The sequence below is a fragment of the Trematomus bernacchii genome, unplaced genomic scaffold (genome assembly GCF_902827165.1).
Source record: "Trematomus bernacchii unplaced genomic scaffold, fTreBer1.1, whole genome shotgun sequence".
Taxonomy (NCBI): domain Eukaryota; kingdom Metazoa; phylum Chordata; class Actinopteri; order Perciformes; family Nototheniidae; genus Trematomus; species Trematomus bernacchii.
Window position 1 is genome coordinate 3,540,138 of NW_022987648.1, and position 18,572 is coordinate 3,558,709.

At 43.0% G+C, this 18,572-nt stretch overlaps 1 protein-coding gene across 4 annotated transcripts in view; it reads left to right on the forward strand.

Annotated features, from left to right (window-relative positions):
* The window catches only part of clasp1a (cytoplasmic linker associated protein 1a), a 94,875-nt gene that overhangs the window by 59,955 nt on the left and 16,348 nt on the right, over positions 1-18,572 (forward strand). Inside the window, exons 16-31 of one of the 4 annotated variants that reach the window (XM_034134198.1) lie at positions 163-240; positions 1,130-1,297; positions 2,007-2,053; positions 2,784-2,954; positions 4,568-4,591; positions 6,653-6,760; positions 7,834-7,860; positions 8,489-8,653; positions 10,518-10,676; positions 13,455-13,517; positions 14,163-14,266; positions 15,087-15,110; positions 16,105-16,349; positions 16,926-16,989; positions 17,139-17,141; positions 17,247-17,410. In XM_034134198.1, coding sequence (XP_033990089.1) covers positions 163-240; positions 1,130-1,297; positions 2,007-2,053; positions 2,784-2,954; positions 4,568-4,591; positions 6,653-6,760; positions 7,834-7,860; positions 8,489-8,653; positions 10,518-10,676; positions 13,455-13,517; positions 14,163-14,266; positions 15,087-15,110; positions 16,105-16,349; positions 16,926-16,989; positions 17,139-17,141; positions 17,247-17,410 — 1,614 coding nt within the window. The remainder of the gene's footprint in view (positions 1-162; positions 241-1,129; positions 1,298-2,006; positions 2,054-2,783; positions 2,955-4,567; positions 4,592-6,652; positions 6,761-7,833; positions 7,861-8,488; positions 8,654-10,517; positions 10,677-13,454; positions 13,518-14,162; positions 14,267-15,086; positions 15,111-16,104; positions 16,350-16,925; positions 16,990-17,138; positions 17,142-17,246; positions 17,411-18,572) is intronic. The other 3 variants (XM_034134200.1, XM_034134201.1, XM_034134199.1) reach the window with 3 other exon arrangements.

Consider the following 18,572-nt stretch of genomic DNA (forward strand, 5'->3'; position numbering starts at 1 on the left):
AAAGCTTGTGAAAACCCCTGTGGGTGGGCACTCTGTCTGTGGACCGGCAGAGGAATAAAAGAGGGAGAGGAAGAAGAGAGATTCTCAGGACTTTTGAGCTTTTGAGGTCTTATCTGGACTTCGCCCTGCTTGTCTCCTCACTATGTTCCCTTACTACCCCAGACACGTGGCGGTTCTGACTGAGACCATCAAGAAAGGCATCCACGACGCTGACTCTGAGGCCAGATCCATCGCAAGGAAGTAAGTGTCATCGCACCGGGACTGACTTTGGTTTGTTTTTGTTTGATGAGACAACCAACTTATTCATCATTTTAAATAGTTTGAGTGTGAGTTGCAGAGTGCTGGAGATATCCACTGGAGAGATGTCTGCCTTCTCTTAATTAGAGTGGAGCTTTAGTGCAATAAACCTGCAATGTGCAATATAGACACTTTTTTCAGTGCTGTGCAATAATCACTTATGTTAAAGACATACATTGTTATAAATGTCATTGCCAATATTTATTTGTATTCTATTATTACTATTATGTGATTTTCTTCTCTAATTTAATAAGTTAGCTTACTCTTTATTATTGCTTTGTACCTGCTTAGCCACTTATGCTGTAAGCATTTCCCCACTGGGACGAATAAAGGGATTGTGATCCTGATTCTTCATGGCACCCAGATTGTGATGCTCCAAGCAACACAAAGTATATTTGAACAACTCAACAGGAATCTTTTTTTTTTAGGAATCATGACCTGGTTGCTCAAGATAATATGAGCAGGAACTACTTTCTTTATACTCAACTATACCACACAACTCTAACACCACAAAAGGAAGCGTGCATCCACCTCAGAGAAACATTAAACTGCTCTGAACAAAGCTTGTGGGTTATCTTCAGTAACTGGGTCATGATTTATTGAAAGAGACAGTCCTGTGGAATTGTTCAAATGTGTTCTGTTTTGATCACTACATGTGCATCTTGGTGTATTATATTAAAGAGAAAGACAATATCACCAATACTCAGCATCTCACACCAAAGCAATTTGGATTTATGAAGCACTACAGGTAAGAGGAAATGTCTTTTTATTTTGGGTAAACTTTCCCTGTTAAAATCTGTCTTCCTCTTCCTCCCCTCGCCCTCACCTGTAGATGCTACTGGGGTTTCCATGGTCACTACAGCCGGGAGGCGGAGCACCTGTTCCAGGCGCTGGAGTCGCCCTATCAGAAGGCCCTGCAGTCCCACCTGAAGGGCTCTGACAGCATCGTGTCTCTGCCGCAGTCTGACCGCTCGTCCTCCTCCTCCCAGGAGAGTCTGAAGTAAGAACTGTGATGCTCTCTTACTCTCCCATCCCTGTCCCCTGTGTTCCATCTGCACTCTCTGTTCCACCATGTTTCCATATCTCTATCCACCTTTTCCTATATTCTGGACGTTTGCATCTATTTGCTGTAATTGATTGGAGGAATGAATTAATGCTAATCTGTTTTATTGAATATGTCTGTGAGACAGGGGTAATTATTATCAGACGGGCTGCAGACCCAGCCACATGCACACACACTCTTGGATCGACTGTTGTCATTTACACAGTTTATAGACTCCCTATGGAGCGTGTTGACTAATGACATTATACGCAATCCATCAGGACTGCAGGTGTGTGTTCATCAGTGTGTGTGTAAAGCTAATGTTTTTATGAGACAGAGTTGTACATGACCCGCTTATCATAATTGTATTTATAAAAAGTTCCCTTGTGGAAGACCTGTGAGGCAAATTATAAAACACATATTTCTGGTGATCCGGTTTCTGAGTTTGATCTGAATAGATCTTTTTGACAGGTAAACATTGTTCCTGACAGGATCATGTTTTCAAATGTCTTAACTTTGTTTCTATATGTTTTCAATCCATACATTTCACATTCATACCTCCTATGAATTGTTCTTGTACTACACCTGTCTACTGTTGTCAAATGCTCATTTGATTAGAATATGATCTACATAAAGGCTAATTAGTGTTAATGTTTGTGTTTTTCAGCCGGCCACTGTCTGTGAAGAGTGTCATTGGAGGGAGCATGACAAGGAGTAAGACACCTCCTGACTTTCTATCTGTTGGGGTGGGGTTTCCTCTGAAGTAATAAGCACACTGGAAGAATTAGGCTCTATGCTTAAGTTGGTATAGATAAGGCACTAAGAGACATGCTCTCTTGATCAAGACCTTGGACCTTTATTTACCCCGAGTCAGACGGCAGTATCATTCCTGTTTATTTGCAGAGCTGAATTATTCTATTTACCAATGCAGTATGAATCCAATTTGAAAAAATAATAATATTAGAGGGATCAAAAGAAAGCTAAAATATCCTGATGCTGATTTATAAAAGTCTGAATGTATGGTTTGTTGAGCCTGGTCTTAAGAAGACAAGCTAACAACATTTAAATATCTTGTTTTATGAATACATATCAGATCGTTGTAGCTCTATCAATTCTCAAAAGATGTCCTTAATTAGGCATGAATAGGTTTATGTGAATAGATACATATATACACTAATCTATTTGTGTGTTTGTATTGACTTGGTATGTAATGCTTAGGCGAAACGTGTGGTATGTGCTTGATGAGAAAACACAACCCCATGGGCTTCAGGTTCCAGACTGTTGTCACAGTTGTTGTTCTACAGTCTCATAGCAGATGGCTCAGAAACTCCTCCTGTTTGCTCTTTGGTGGCAGTAAAAGTAGAAAATTAAGAAGTATATGTAAGTGATGCAGGATGCTTAAACAGTCTCAGTGATATGAGTCCTCATGTGTGTGCTGTTGTAGGTAAGCTGGTGGCCAGCAGGGTGTCTCCTTCATCAGGTTCTCTCCAGCGTTCCCGTAGTGACATCGACGTCAACGCCGCCTCCAGCTCAAAGTCCCGTCTATCCACCGTCCCCGCCTCCTCGCCCTTCAGTTCTGCAGCGGCCCTCCCCCCCGGGTCCTACGCCTCATTAGGTAATCCATCACTCACCTTCCTCTTAACTTCTCAAAACAGAAAAACTAACAAACAAAAAACTAGGCAGCAAGAAATAACTCTGCCATTCAGCAAAACTCTTCACATGCTGGATTCTGAATACAACAGTGTTGAGATAACGTAAGAAGAACAGGAATTAAAAAAGCTAGTGTTTAGCTAACTTTTATTAACTTAACCTTTGTGTCCCGTCAACTGCAACTTACCACAAGTTTCAAATGCGCCATTATGGCGCATTTCCATTACAGCGCGGTTTAAGCGTGCCGTGCCCGGCCCGTTTTTGGTTGTGTTTCCACTAGGCGTAGTTCCGGCTAGCGGGTACTTTTTCACAGTTTTCTGGCTCTCCAAAATCGAGGTTCTTTCCGGGCCAACAACCGGGCTGAGTATACTAAATTAGAGAGAGAATCGCTGGCAACTACAACAAAATGAACATATTTGACCGTGATTTAATTGTAATACACGTTTCAAAATGATGCCGAAGTAACAACATACTGATACCGGTTAGTAAAAACCATGAATTAATGCTTTGTCAAGTCTGCAGACAGACGGCAGGCGAAAAACCTTTTAAAATGCGTGTTTTCTAAATGGAGATTGGCTAAGCTAACGCAGTATATGCTCCGACCGTCCACACTCACAACAACGGCCTATACAGACATAAATAAAGCAGCGACTGTATTCACCATGACACAGACAGTCTGTGGTTTGTACTTGTTTAACTTTTGTCTAGTTTCTGAACATATATGAGGAGCTGTGAGCTCTGAGTGCTAACAGCTAACGGCTGATGTTGGTTTTGTGTTTCGCATTGAAGATGACGTCACGGCTCCGCCTACACTGCGTTACTATAGTTACTACCCCAGTTCTTAAACTGTAATGGAAACGCAGCATAAAGTGAGCCTGGCCTACCAAGGCCTAACTATACCGTACTAAGCTGTGCGAGGCCCTGCAGTGGAAATGCGCCATAAATAACCCCATATTCTGAAATAAAAACATTTAGGAGGAAAACAGGAAGGTCTAAATAAAAACTGCAATGTTGCAGAACTGTCCTCACAAAAAAGCCTCTCTCAAAGCAGTATTTCACGTAGCTACGTTTTTTTCCGGAGGAAGACTCAAGCAGTTATTCTCAAAGTCTCCCATCATCATGAGATATTAAAACACTTTCTCCTGCAGTCACTGGCTTTTACGGGCCTGACTGGAGTTATAAATGAGTGCTGAGGCTGTCATTAGACTGTTCTGTCAGCAGGAACTGTTTAAATCCTACACTGACACTTCTAATGTATGTGATGAGGCTGAGTAGCTTCTCAGTGCGATTAAACCCCCAGAAACTTTTTAAGGATGTTTTCACAGCATTTTAAGCTAATGGCTAAAGTTCACGCCATCCCCCACCAATATATGAAATGCACTGTAATTCTGTTGGCCACGCACAAACTTCTCCCCCTAACTTGTTCTTCTCGAGTCCCAGTAGACAGATAATGGCTGTTACTAATGATGATGAGGCCCCCTGGTCCCCCACTCACTCCTGCTTTAATTGCTACTAACGTCTGCCTGTACACCTCTCCTCCCACTCGCTGCTGCACCGCCTTTCTTAAAAACCCAAAAGATGGCACTCCTGGTAAAATCGATGGTAAGACGTGTGTGTGTGTGTGTGTGTGTGTGTGTGTGTGTGTGTGTGTGTGTGTGTGTGTGTGTGTGTGTGTGTGTGTGTGTGTGTGTGTGTGTGTGTGTGTGTGTGTGTGTGTGTGTGTGTGTGTGTGTGTGTGTGTGTGTGTGTGTGTGTGTGTGTGTGTGTGTGTGTGTGTGTGTGTGTGTGTGTGTGTGTGTGTGTGTGTGCGTGCGTGCGTGCGTGCGTGCGTGCGTGCGTGCGTGCGTGCGTGCGTGCGTGCGTGCGTGCGTGCGTGCGTGCGTGCGTGCGTGCGTGCGTGCGTGCGTGCGTGCGTGCGTGCGTGCGTGCGTGCGTGCGTGCGTGCGTGCGTGCGTGCGTGCGCGGGAACCACAAAGTGAAGGTGTGTGAGAGTGTCTTTTTGTAAGCTGTCACAGGCTCCACGTCTACATCCTGTCTCTCCTCATCTGCGCCCTCTTTTCCTCTCCTTACCCCCCCAGTGGTGGTCAGTTATGTGGAACTGCATGGACTGTCTGCATGGACTTCCTCTTCCTCACTGTAACCCTAACAAGTGTATCCATCCACCCTGTTACTCACACAGCGATCAGGTCCAGCGTTACTGATTCATACAGCTGCGTTATGTTAATAGAGGAGGTTGTCGTGATCTTTTTTTCTTTATTGATGTCTTTTACTTTACAGAAATTGATGTTCCACTGTAACGCGTTGCAAGGTTCCATCACCACATGTTTAATCCTAGCAAATACTTGAACTGTCCTTAGTTTTGAGTGTCCTCAAAAATCTGGTCAGGTGGTGGACTGTTCTACTGTTTAAACTTAGTGGCATGACAGGAACATAGCATCTGTTTTGTGATATCATGTAAGGTTTCACACTACAGATGCTTTACCCTTTCATCAGTCACACACAAGTCTAATCAGCTGATGGTCCATTTTTAAGACCTGAACAAAAGAAGCTAGTCACTGCTTTACTGGAGGGAAAAGGCTATGGCTCAATTATACCGCAAATGAAATGAAAGACTGGTTAACGCTTCAAAATAACAAGTGGAGTAATAACTGAGATACTTTAGAAAATCTCTCAAGCTTGTGTTAACCAAACACCTTATTTCTGGCATCTTACCAAAAGGCCATTTACAAAACCCATTGACTTTAAGACACTTGAATCAGAAGTGCAACAATGGTGACTCATCTCTGGGTCTTAGGACTCCTTCCTGCAGCTTTCGGTATGGTAATGTGTTCTTTGTTTTAGTTTTTTTAAGGAAGTTGACACTTAAAAATCTCCAGAAGAAAGGGGCCAGAAATATTTTTAATTCTTTCTTAAACAAGTGTTCTTTGGGTTGTATTATCAAGTAGTATTAAGTGACAATACTGAAACTGCTTGTTAAATATGGCTTTCTTGTTTAGCGTAGCAATACCATAGCATGCTACATTTAGTCGTTTCAAATTTAACGAGTAACTAGCCTCCCAGTTCAGTGAACTGTCATGTCATGTTGCTGCCTAAAGCCTGAAGCTAGCCTTTGCTTTGCTAGCCTTGCTGTTAGCGGCATATGTTGCTTTCATTTTGATTTGAAGTCGACAGATGACAGAGTGTTTTTCCACTCATTATTAGAAGTAAAAATGTCCCAATTTTTTTCATGTTTGCAGGTTTTTTTAATCATATATATATAGGCAGATGAAAAGGATGTTCAATGTATGTCTGTCCTTCACCACACCAGAGTCGAAAAAGTTTGCCAATATTTCTCACTGTGCGTTTTAGGCACACAAGTGGGATAATGTCACTTAAAAGTCACTTATGTGCTCTCCTGTTGCTCATGTAATAACTGTGCTTATAGGCACAGTTATTACCCCACCCATCATGAACTTTGGTTGCAGGTTAAAACGCACGCTGAGAATGATTTGCAAACTAATAGAGCCAGGTGTGTCTGTTTCCCTGCTGTGTGTTTCAGGGGGGCTTTTTCCCCTCATCCAGGTCTTCTTCATCCTGTCTCCCCAGACTTTTTCCTCTCCAGCATCTCTGTCCAGTGTTGTGGTGAAAGTCATTCATGTGTATTAAACCCCCCTTGTCGTCCAGGTCGAGTCCGTACCAGGAGGCAGAGCTCGGGCAGTACGGGGGGGGCCAGCCCCTCAGTGGTGGACAGTAGGGGACGCAGCCGAGCCAAAATCGTCTCCCAGTCCCAGCGTACGTATATACACCCCACACAGGCTCCCAGTGACGCTGGAGATATAACAGAGTACTAACATTACACACATTCAGCCTTACACAGCTATGTTTGTGCCTACTGTTTACCAGCCTGTCACTCTCATGTTTCCGTATGATCTTGTCTGCATTGAGATCATACTAGATGTGTTGCTGTTTCTTGTATGTGTGTTATTTTATCTTGAAACCACTTCCTGTCACAAATCGTTTGTATTTGTGCAAGTGTGCCAACCTGCATTCACAGTATGTTGGCATCTATGTATTCTTGTGATCTGTCGGTGGGCTAAAAAAAACCTGAGAGGCAAGTGAGAAAATGTGGGGATCCGAATGTCTGATCTAATTGTTTTCTCTGCTGTGTTTATGACTTCAGAACAGTTAAGAAACGGGTTTTGCAGGGCCAGTACAGAGTGGTGCGATGATGAATGTTTTTGTAGGACGACCCCAGAAGTTTGCATTGTATAAAGTCTTTAGCAAACAAACGTTAATGATACTTACACGTTTTGTTCAGCAGGATAATCTCCACATATTAACACCACTTCCATGACTTTTGATTTAGTAAATGCAATCGCCAGAAGTAAGTATGGCTAAAAAACGAACTCCATCACTGTCACATGGCTGCACATCACCACTGCTCAGATAAAGGTGGACTTGTGTTTGGCGTGTCGATGTTTAGTAGTCTCATGTAGTCACTTGTTAGCAAAGAAGCTTCAGATATTCAAGACATTTACTGACAGATTTTTGTCATGAATCAAAAGGTGGAAAACTATTCAGCTTGTGTTAACCACAGATCCCATTTCAGGCATGCAAACAAAACACACACAACAGAAAAAAGATGTCTTATTAATGAACACAGGAGAGGAAACATTTGAGACCATACTTAGAAAATAGATTTGTTTTAATTCTCGCTTGCCACTCAGGGCTTCTGCTGTTAATCAGGTCACAGCTAACATGCTAACAACCCAGAGTGCATGCTGGGTAAAGTCAATAAACATAACCCCTTCTGTCTCATTTTGACCGTTCTCCACCCTATCCTGCCTATTGCCTCCATCACCCAGGATCCAGATCAGCCAATCCCATCAATGGTAAGGCCTCAGCTTCATCCAATCACAATTCAGGAGCTCATCACAAAGCAACTCCTTCTTAGAACGTTGCATGCCCGTCCATTCTCATCACTGTTTTACCTTTGTTTCACCATGTACATTAGGGTAGCAGCATGCAGATGTTTCCTCACATTCATATTTTTATTTCTGATAACCTTCCCCCACAGTTTGAGCGCTGTATGGAGTCGGACATGTTTGCCATTTTGTTGTCTTTGTATTCTTTGTTTTCACTATTGAAGTTTTTCCACAGTAATTGTCTCCCCACAGCAGAGTTACATGTGGTTCCTGCCCCCCCCTCACCCCGTGTGTTCTGTTGACATCCAACTGTCGTGTTGTCATTAAAAAAACGTATGAATTCACCTTTCAATCCGTCAAAATCCATGACATAGGTTAAGACTCCACACTGAGATGAATAAATATAGGAGAAGACACTATAATATGTCACAATACCTTTTCTGGTGTTGCACTGTCGGCAAAGCATCTGGTCTGCTTCCACAGGGCTTGAGTTTTGAGATTAAACTGAGCATGTTATTGAAGGTTTTACCCTCCTTACTCCTCTCCCTCAGCCCCTGGATGCTGTGTAACCCCGGTACGTGTCTCTCTCCCACAGCCGGCAGTCGCTCCAGCTCCCCGGGGAAGCTGCTGGGCCACGGCAGCTACGGGCGGGTCCCTCGGGTCTCGGTGTCGGCCTCCACCACGCCTGCTGTCAAGCGCGGCCGCGTCCCCCGCAGCCAGGGCTGCAGCCGGGACACCAGCCCCACCCGCCTGGGCCTCGGTGAGAACGGCACCAAGCACACACGTCTTCAGTGACAGTTAGAGTCTAATGGGTCAAAGTCTAGAGAAGTTATTTACTGTGGCTTGCATTTGTAAGACAGAACTAACTGCTAAAACAAAGGCGAGACACAACAGGCATAACCATTGTTTTTCCATGCACTGATCTTGCTCGGTAGAAAGAACGTTTTTGTCACTCTTAAGCCAGGTAGTTTCCCCAGTTTTCCTATATAATAATGAGTTAAAGCAAACATTTGATCAATTCTCACCTAAATAAGAGAATGCTTTTATGAATATTTAAACATAAAACTAATACATGAAAGTTTCATGTTGATATCTATTAGTTACATCATGTTTGTGTAAGCATTGATTTCATTTGGTGAAACCACCGGCAGCTTGAGTCGCCTGCGAGTGTGTGCTGAAGGCAAAACATAAGACACTGTAATGTGATTTATGACATTTGAATTTGTCTACTTCTTGTCAAATCCGCATTTAATTGTGCAGGCAGTCAGCAACAAGTCAAACACTGACCACTCGCATGCTCCACGTCATACAAACGTTACACAGAATGATGCCTAAAACATGTGAAACTGGACCTTCTTTTCATTTCTTCCTGATGCAGAGATAACCTTGTGTTTGTTTTGTCCTTTGAAACCTTGCAACAGTCAGACACTGAAGCTCAGACTGTTTCCGTCCACCACAAAGCATTGTGGGCTTATTATTTGCACAGACAATAAGGCAGAGGACAAAGACAGCAATGTCTGTTCTGTTAGTTTTCTTCTCGTCATGCATAGTTTGTTTTCAGCTACACATTCATCACAGATCCATTCTGGTGTGTGATTGGTTGAGAGGCAGTGGGGGTTGTGGGTGATGTAGTGTTTGTCATGAAAACATGTTTTTTTTGCCACAATGTTGGATATTTCGTATTAATTGAGGTTCCTTCACTTTGGTTTTGTTTTCAAATGTGGTAATGGTTGTTCATGTTTACAGGTTTGTTTTGACGAGAACAGGATACTGTTTTTGATCAGTGTTTGTCCTTTTCTCATTTCTGGAGTCCTTGTCACCCGGTAACAGAAGCTGGAGTTGCTCTGTGGAGTCCAGTCTAACCCGTACTAGCAGTATGCTGTTTGACCAGCTCACTCACCAGCATCCTGGCACTGACTCTGTTCCTCTTCCTGTCTTCACTTTCACTTCTTCTTCATCTGCTTCTTCTCTCTCTAGACCCTTTTTGTCCTCCTTTATATCTTAGGCATCAGAGCCCCTGGAGGACATTTTTTCATTGATCGGTCTGTGTGTTAGTTCACATAGAATATTCAAATAGTGATGGTCATAAGGTTTGCAGAGTATAAAGTATGTCTTTATGATCCTGCCTGTCACATTTTTATTCAGGGCAAAATGCTAAATTGGCCTGATGCAACATTTCTGAGTCTTTACACCTCTCTTCAGCGATGTTGCTTGATTGTTTCAGCAGCATAATGGAAACCCCCATGTTGATATATAAAGCCATTGTTATGATATGTGTGCGCAGATTACCCTCACAAAAATGTGACATGTAGTTGTGTTAGTTGGCTAGTATACAAGCCATGTCAGAAATAAAGAATGGTGTTTAACAGAACATGTTCCCTTAGACAGCAGTGTGTATACAAACCTTAACCAAGACAGAGTAACTTCTTAACTTGACACTGTCAATTGTTTTTCAAAGTACTCATGCCATTAAATCCAAAATGAAAAGTTATCAAACCTCTTTAGAGAGGTAGAGAACAGTCTGCAGGGCTTCTTCTTTCAGAATCTCTCCTCCTCTTCTGCTCCTCACATCTGTCTCCCTCATGAATGCACTGACCTTCCCACCTAACTTGTTGTCCTGACAGCCAGCCTGTGTGGTAAAGCTCTTCTTCCTGCTGCTCTTCCCTACCGCACGCTAGCCCGGAGCCGCATCCCCCGCCCCAGCATGAGTCAGGGCTGCAGTCGTGACACCAGTCGCGAGAGCAGCCGCGACACCAGCCCTGCTCGGGGCTTCACTCCTCTGGGTGAGTACCGCTCAGCTCATGGACCCCCTTTCCCAGTGAGGGTCCCGACTGGAGAGTCTTCCCAGATGCTTACACAAGCTTTCTCTTTTCCTGTTGGTGTTATCTGTAGCATGCTTTCTGTGTCTGCCTGTATTTATCTGCGCATGCACTAATGATGTCTTCCTGGGTTTAGAGAATGTACTGTTTCCAGTTTCTCTTGTATGGAAGCTTTGAGAGCTGAGTGAGAAATGAAATTCTGGTGATCCATTTTCAAATTCTGATCTAAATAGTTTTCTCTCCTGCACTTAAAAAAAGGAGTTTGGCCGGATTATCTATTAATAAATGTCCACATTTGTCCCATCTCCACATAGGTGCAGACATAGTAGGTGGGGGGGGGTAAAGTGTTGGTGTCAGATTTCTGTTTTACTTTTTATGATTATATTTTGAATAGGCAAAATCTGTGAAATGTTAACTTCTCAATGCACTCAGAAAACATGAATGCTTTAGTCATTCAGAACAGGTTGTTGCCTTTTTTCTTTTGCCAAAATGAGCATTACAACAGCAAACACATGATACTAACAACAGAAATCATTTTCACTGAGAGCAGAATTTAGGAACTAAGGAAGATAACCCTGACCAAACCTGCATTTAACAGGAGAGAAAACAATTCAGACCAGACTTAGAAAAGACATCACCAGAAGGATGTTCTCTCTCTGTTGCCTTTCAGACCCTTTGTACTTTGAATGATGGTATAAACGACAAAGTACCATCGTGGAATCTACCTTCTTTATTTCTGAATGTTTTTGAGCTGGATTTGCGTATGTGAATGATTTCTGAACGAACCTGTGAACATGTTGTGAGTCAAGTGCCGTCTTGAAAGATGGAGGAAGATGAAAGGTGGACGGAGATAAACAGCTAGCAATAAATGATAATTCAAGAGCTGATTGTGCCCATGCAAACAATGCCCGGTACTGCAGCTCATAGTTATTGTGCTGTTGCATTCTGGGAAATGATATCATAACTCAAGTTTGTTTTTCACACCACTAGGCTGGTAGTCTTAATTTCAGTACAGATGTCTGTTGCAGTTCATACCACATGTTGAACTGTATCTCTGTGGCCATTGCTGTATCATAGAACCTGAGAAGCATCTCCCTGCTTTAGAGCCAGATTAAGGACTGTCAGTTTACAAAGTGAAGACTACAATGCTGGTATGGGTTATGAGTAATGGGCTACATCCTTCTCTACCTAACTGTATATCCAATAGTAACACATGGAGAAGGGACCCTTTTTCACACTGCAGAGCTTAATAACATCTCTGTTAAGGCCTCAAAATAATCAGTTCTATATTTATAAAAAAGGGTGTTTAAGCCAGCAGTGATCCTGTTTGAAAGATTAAGGGGTTATTATTAATCTCCTTTAATGTCATATATCAAAACAACAACACTAATTTCAGGTTGAAAACAAGAGTCACATTTTCTGTCCAATTCATTAAGATTCCAAATTAAATATAACACACCTGTGGATGAGGCGAAATAAAGGAAGCTCTGACCTAAAACAAACAACTTTATTTTGCCACTATAAACTGTCTAAGTTATTATATTATATAAAACAGGGGGAAAAAAAGTCTGTGTGCTTGAGATCACTCATGTTTGTTGTTGTAATAATCATTTCAGACACAAGAGGGTGCCCTACTAGTAGTAATAGTGGTGCACCACTATCCCATGTTCCAAATTGATCTTAAGTCATTCTTGATGTCATATTGATATGTTAAAAATATATTTCAAACAAATGTAAACACATTTCAGTTATGTTTCTTAAACTGCTAACTTAAATATATGAAGCTTGAGAGCACATGGAGAAATGTAAGCATCAGTGCGGGGTAGTACAGGCTCTTCAGTCCCCTTGGGTCACAATGAGTGGTACAAGAAAATAGATCCTGTCAAAAGAAAAGGAAAATCACCTGCCTATACTTTCTTTTCACCATGTGTTCAAAGAAAGAAAAAAAGTAATCCATTGCCTCTCAGGGCTCCTGTCAATGTGCAGCAGTGGTGAAGTTGCTGCTGAGACTGACCTTCAGAGGCCGGTGTTAAAGGTCCCATGTCATGGCCATTTCTACTGATAATAATTGTTGAGGTCTACTAAAATAAATGTATATTGTGCAATGTTCCAAACTCACATTGGTTTCTCATACAGCATCTCTGTATAGTATGTGTATTCACTCTCTGTCCTACACGGCTTGTTGGAGCTCCTGCCCCCCCCCTCCCTGTGAGCCCAGTGGCTGTCTGCGAGACAGCGAGACACCGCGGAACTCAGCCTGGGCACACACACACACCCGCAGCCTGGCTGGGAGTGTGTGTGTGTGCCCAGGCTGAGTTCCGCTGTGTCTCGCTGTCTCGCCGACCCCACACCAGTGAGCCAGCTCACACTGTCCCGCTCCTCGCAGCAGCGAGCCTCGCAACGTCCCGCCAAGTGTGTGTGTGTGAGGAAGTCCGCGGATTGGTCCAAACGTAACGTCACTATACCCGAAATACGTCACTATACCCAAGAAGTAAACAATGGAAAAAGAGAAATCTCCAACGAGGCGTTCTGGGGCAGCATAGACAGGTCTTTTCTGTGTTAGAGTTTTACTCGCTACAGGGTGTACTTTGAGGGTTTGTGACTCTGCAGACCGTTTACATGCAGAAGCTACATAACACACAAGGGGACGGGTAATAACCGGAAAAGCATGACATGGGACCTTTAAACCTGTAGTGTGTGTCACTAACCCCCCCGCCCAAATGTTGCCCACCTCTCCTGCAGCCTCCCGACGTCACTCCCGTTCAACCAGCGCTCTCTCCACAGCCGACCCCCACAGCCAGTCAGGTGACCTGCATGCCCAGAACCCCCCGACCCCCCAATCCCCTCTCAGACCCCCCAGGTTCCCTCTTAGAGGCCTACTGAACCAGCATGCCTCCGTGTTTATGTTCAGTGATGTGACCTGAAGCATCCACCACCCTTTTACTTTAGAGTGTTTTTGAGCATTGCACTTAGCATACAGGAAAGGTAAGAAAGGCCAGTTGTTTTTGTTTAGCATGAAAAGAGAAACATTAGGTTTTCATCTGCTTGACCTCACCTCATTGACTTTGATTTATAGCTGTGATTTCTGTGGATGTATGATCTACAGCATTTTATATGCTGACTCAGCTAGCTTTACTTTTTGTTATTTGCCACTTCTCTTGGAACTGTCTCAGTTGTGCCTCTGTTGTTTTCATTCTTGCCATTTAAGAACATATTAGTGTTGTTTCCTCTTTGGTGCATCTTTGGTGGGCTAGGTCATCCTCTCTTTTAGTTGTTCTTTTCTTTCTTCTTTTACTAGAGAACATTTCCCTTTTGAGCTCATTCATCTACAGTGCATTGCTCTTTGTTTTGTTACACAAGAGAGAACCCATTCAGGTAAGTTGCAGTGGCCACTTTTGCTTTTATAACTAAGATTGACTTCCTATCTTTCTCATGCCCCTTCCTGTGTAGACCGATATGGTTTGATCCACCAAGCCAGGATCTCTGCCTCTGTCAACGCCATGAGGGTCCTGAACACCGGCACAGAGGTGGAGGCAGCGGTGGCTGATGCTCTGGTAAGCTGCTGTTACTGCTTCATAATTATGTTGTTATTGACATGTGATTGTTTTTGAAGCAAACACTAGGCAAGGGTTCATGCAACTTTGTTTTTATATAATTAGTTAACTGTATCCAACGTTTGGCTTAAATCTTAGTAAATATAAAGTTCAGTCAGCCACATCACACGTGTAGCTTCGGTAGCCTGGAAGCTCATCGGCTCATAATTACAATATTGCAAGTGATTATTTTTTATCAAAAAACTTAACTGGAAATAATCATTCATTTTTTCAATCCTTACATTTTCAGCCAATAATTTGGATCCAGGTCACAATCTATTAATCATGATTAAGTATATTACTAGTAACTTTTGTTAAATACAGCCCTGGATCGCTGACGGAAATAATATACATATCAAGACATTAAATGAATACGTTTTAGGCCTCTTTGACCACTCTGACCATAATTAAGATAATATGGTCAGAGTGGAACCCTTGTGATACAAGACTACCGGGGGCGACACTCATCATGAGCGTGTAAGAGTTTCTTAGTGTAGCCCCACACAGCCTATTACACACACACACACACACACACACACACACACACACACACACACACACACACACACACACACACACACACACACACACACACACACACACACACACACACACACACACACACACACACACACACACACACACACACACACACACACACACACACACACACACACACAGAGATCAGTGAAAGTGAAATGTGTAGTGTACTTATTGTGTGTTCCATCTTTAAAGCTCCCCTCTCTCATCTTTCCCTCTTGGTTGTTTGTTACCATTTCAGCTGTTAGGAGACTCCAGGAATAAGGTAGATGGTCACTCTACATACTGTTTGTATATCCATGCAGTCCCGCACTAATCAAGTTCAGAAAACAGTAATGCAGCTTGATTTGCTCTGCTGGCTCATGACACCCCTCAACCCTCTTTATTGCTGTTTGATTGAATGAATTTGTGTTTTTCTGTCTTTCTTTTTTTTCACGTTGTAATATTATGTGCTGTAACTAATTGTTTTGGTACATTATTCATATACTTGTTTTAGTTTGTATGAAGTCCATGAGATTAACTATGCTCTACTGTTTGCTGTGTCATTACTATTCTATTCATTTTGGCTTTATCATCGCACTGCTTTACTCGCTCTGATGTTCATATTTCATCAACAAAAATCAAAAGTGAATTTCATTTTCAACTGAGGAATTTACGACAGCGTATTAGAGCCATTACAGAAAACTAAAAAAGATTGCTAGGAGCCGGGGTAATATTCTGAGATTAAAGTCGTAGAATAATAAGAGAAAATAAATATATATATGTGAAGACATTTGTTTTGTTGCCAAGGATCCTGGATGTCTTCACAACCTTATCTCACCACAGCTTTTTGAAGCCATGCGGTTCCTTGGCTATTTAAATGTTTTAATTTGTGACTATTATCTCAGAATTAAAAACAATTCTCTTGCATATTAATGAATTATCAACCACATAGATTATTCCCATTTATTGTCTTTCATCTTTGAAATTCTACACTTTTTTTGTTTTTTTTACTGAAATATTACCCCTTCCCTAGCTCCGTGTATTTACTCTACTATTTAGCATATTATGGCCCTAATACGTATTTACAGAAAATAAATATCACAATTGTGTACTGACTTTCCTTTTAAACTGATAAATAAAATCCAGAGAATAAAAGATGAAATGTACTGAGTGCATGTCTCCCTGATGCAAACCAGAACACATCCTGCAGAGCCTTGTTAACATTTAGGAATCAAACTGTGTGTCACATTTCGATCACGATCTTCCTCTTCCCGCAGAGGAAGCCGATGAGGCGCAGGTACGAATCCCCGGGGATATACTCTGACGACGACGCCAACAGCGACGCGTCCAGCGCCTGCTCGGAGCGCTCATACAGCTCCAGGAATGGAGGGATCCCTCACTACCTGCGGCAGACGGAGGACGTGGCCGAGGTCCTGAACCACTGCGCCAGCTCCAACTGGTCCGAGAGGAAGGAGGGCCTGCTGGGCCTGCAGAACCTCTTCAAAAGCCAGAGGATACTCAGGTGGGCTGGGCTCAGAGGGCAAATATGAGCTTTGGTACTATATCCAGCTCACATACAGTGGGTGAGGGTTAGATTTCAAAAAGCTTTTAACTGAGTGAACAGCCAAAAGAGAAGTTAGACTTGAACTGTTTTGACCGTCAGTGATATTGCACAGTAAATACACAACTATACACATATCGACATATGCACAAACGCAGATGTTTAGACAAAGTATAATGACATCAAATATAGCAAAAAAAGTTGAGGGGGTTGAAAATAAATCGAATGAAGGCCATATAAAGTATAATTTTTTTTTTTTAAACTGGACCAAAATAAATCGTGACGTAAATGTCCAGTGTCTCCTGTCTCTTTATAATATTACAGGTATTGCGTGAACATACTGTGCAAAAATATCAACTGTATATAGAAATATATATAAAAAAAAAAGCAAGTATCAAATAAATTACAGAATAAGTAAAGAGCATAATTAGTGACACTTAATATAAGCCAATTCAAAAAAAGATGTGCTTATAAGTGTTGTTCAAAACAAAAAAAGATGTGAACCCTGCCCTGATGATTCTCTTCTGTCGCTTGCAGCCGAGTGGAGCTGAAGAGACTCTGTGAGATCTTCACAAGGATGTTTGCAGACCCACATAGCAAGGTAAAGAATACGCCTGCACTAACTGAAGCGCAACTAGATAAGACTCAGTGTAAAGGCATGGTGTCTAAAATACAGCGATGGAGCCTGCCTGTTGAAACTAATCAGTGTCTCTTGTTGCATGGCCTGCCTTGCTGTGGATTTAACAACAGAGAGTAAGTGTGTTTTCTATCCATATCACCACCGGCATGTACCTGTCTGAACATGAGCAGGTTCATCCTATTTAAACCTATCGGTAATGAGTGTGCATGTGTGCTCAGGTGTTCAGCATGTTCCTGGAGACCCTGGTGGACTTCGTCCTGGTGCACAGGGAGGACCTGCAGGACTGGCTCTTTGTGCTGCTCACCCAGCTGCTGAAGAAGATGGGGGCCGACCTGCTGGGCTCCGTGCAGGCCAAAGTCCAGAAGGCCCTGGATATCACAAGGTCTGAAACCAGTTCAAACTGTCCGGGTCACAGGGGGGCACAGTAAACATCAGTGGCTGTTGTTCTTTTCCACTGAAAAGAGGGTTGAAATCATTTTTCCTAACATCTATTTAGAGCAGTGGTTCCCAACCTTTTTTTTACCAAGGCACACCTGAAAATATTTTTCGACCACAAGGCACACCAACTTTTCGTAGATTTAAAAACCACTTCAGAGCTTAAACTATAAACAACAAATGGGGGGGGGTAGTGGACAGCGCCACGTGGAGGTCCTGTTCCACTGACAGCCGGGTGCGGGTCTTGTTTTGGACATATGAGTGAGGAAAACGCCAGCTCGCACAGGTAGGAGGTTGGAAACTGTAAAAGCACGTTGATGGCACTCTCTGAGAGGGATGGATACTCGTGTCCCACAAGCAGCCAAAAGATATCCAGACGTAGTTCACCGTGCTCCAGTTTCAGGGAGCGGTCCCATAGCTCTGCGAGTTCATCCTCCTGAGCTCTGCTGTTTAAACTAGTGGCTGATATTAATGAGAGAGGATTAAACGGCTCCCGGAGCCAATCGAAGTCTTCATTCATAGGAGGGAAATATGACTCAAACCTCTCCTCCAGCACTCTCACTCTCATTACTCTTGCAATGTTTTGGCGCGAGGATAAAAAGCTGCTCTGCAGTCTGCACGCTGTAAACAATGACGGCTGACGTAAGTCATGAGAATTTAAGCAGTCAGTATGAGGCTATATTCAATTGAATATTTCTAAATCTGAGCAATATATATGTTTTATTAGCTTATCAACTCCATTGTACATGTAATACATGAAGTGAAGTTTATTAAGTGAGAAAAACATTTGGAACATAAAACAAAAAGATTCTACGGCACACCTGGACATTGCTCGCGGCACACCTGGACATTGCTCGCGGCACACCTGGACATTGCTCGCGGCACACCTGGACATTGCTCGCGGCACACCTGGACATTGCTCGCGGCACACCTGGACATTGCTCGCGGCACACCTGGACATTGCTCGAGGCACACCTGGACATTGCTCGCGGCACACCTGGACATTGCTCGCGGCACACCTGGACATTGCTCGCGGCACACCTGGACATTGCTCGCGGCACACCTGGACATTGCTCGCGGCACACCTGGACATTGCTCGCGGCACACCT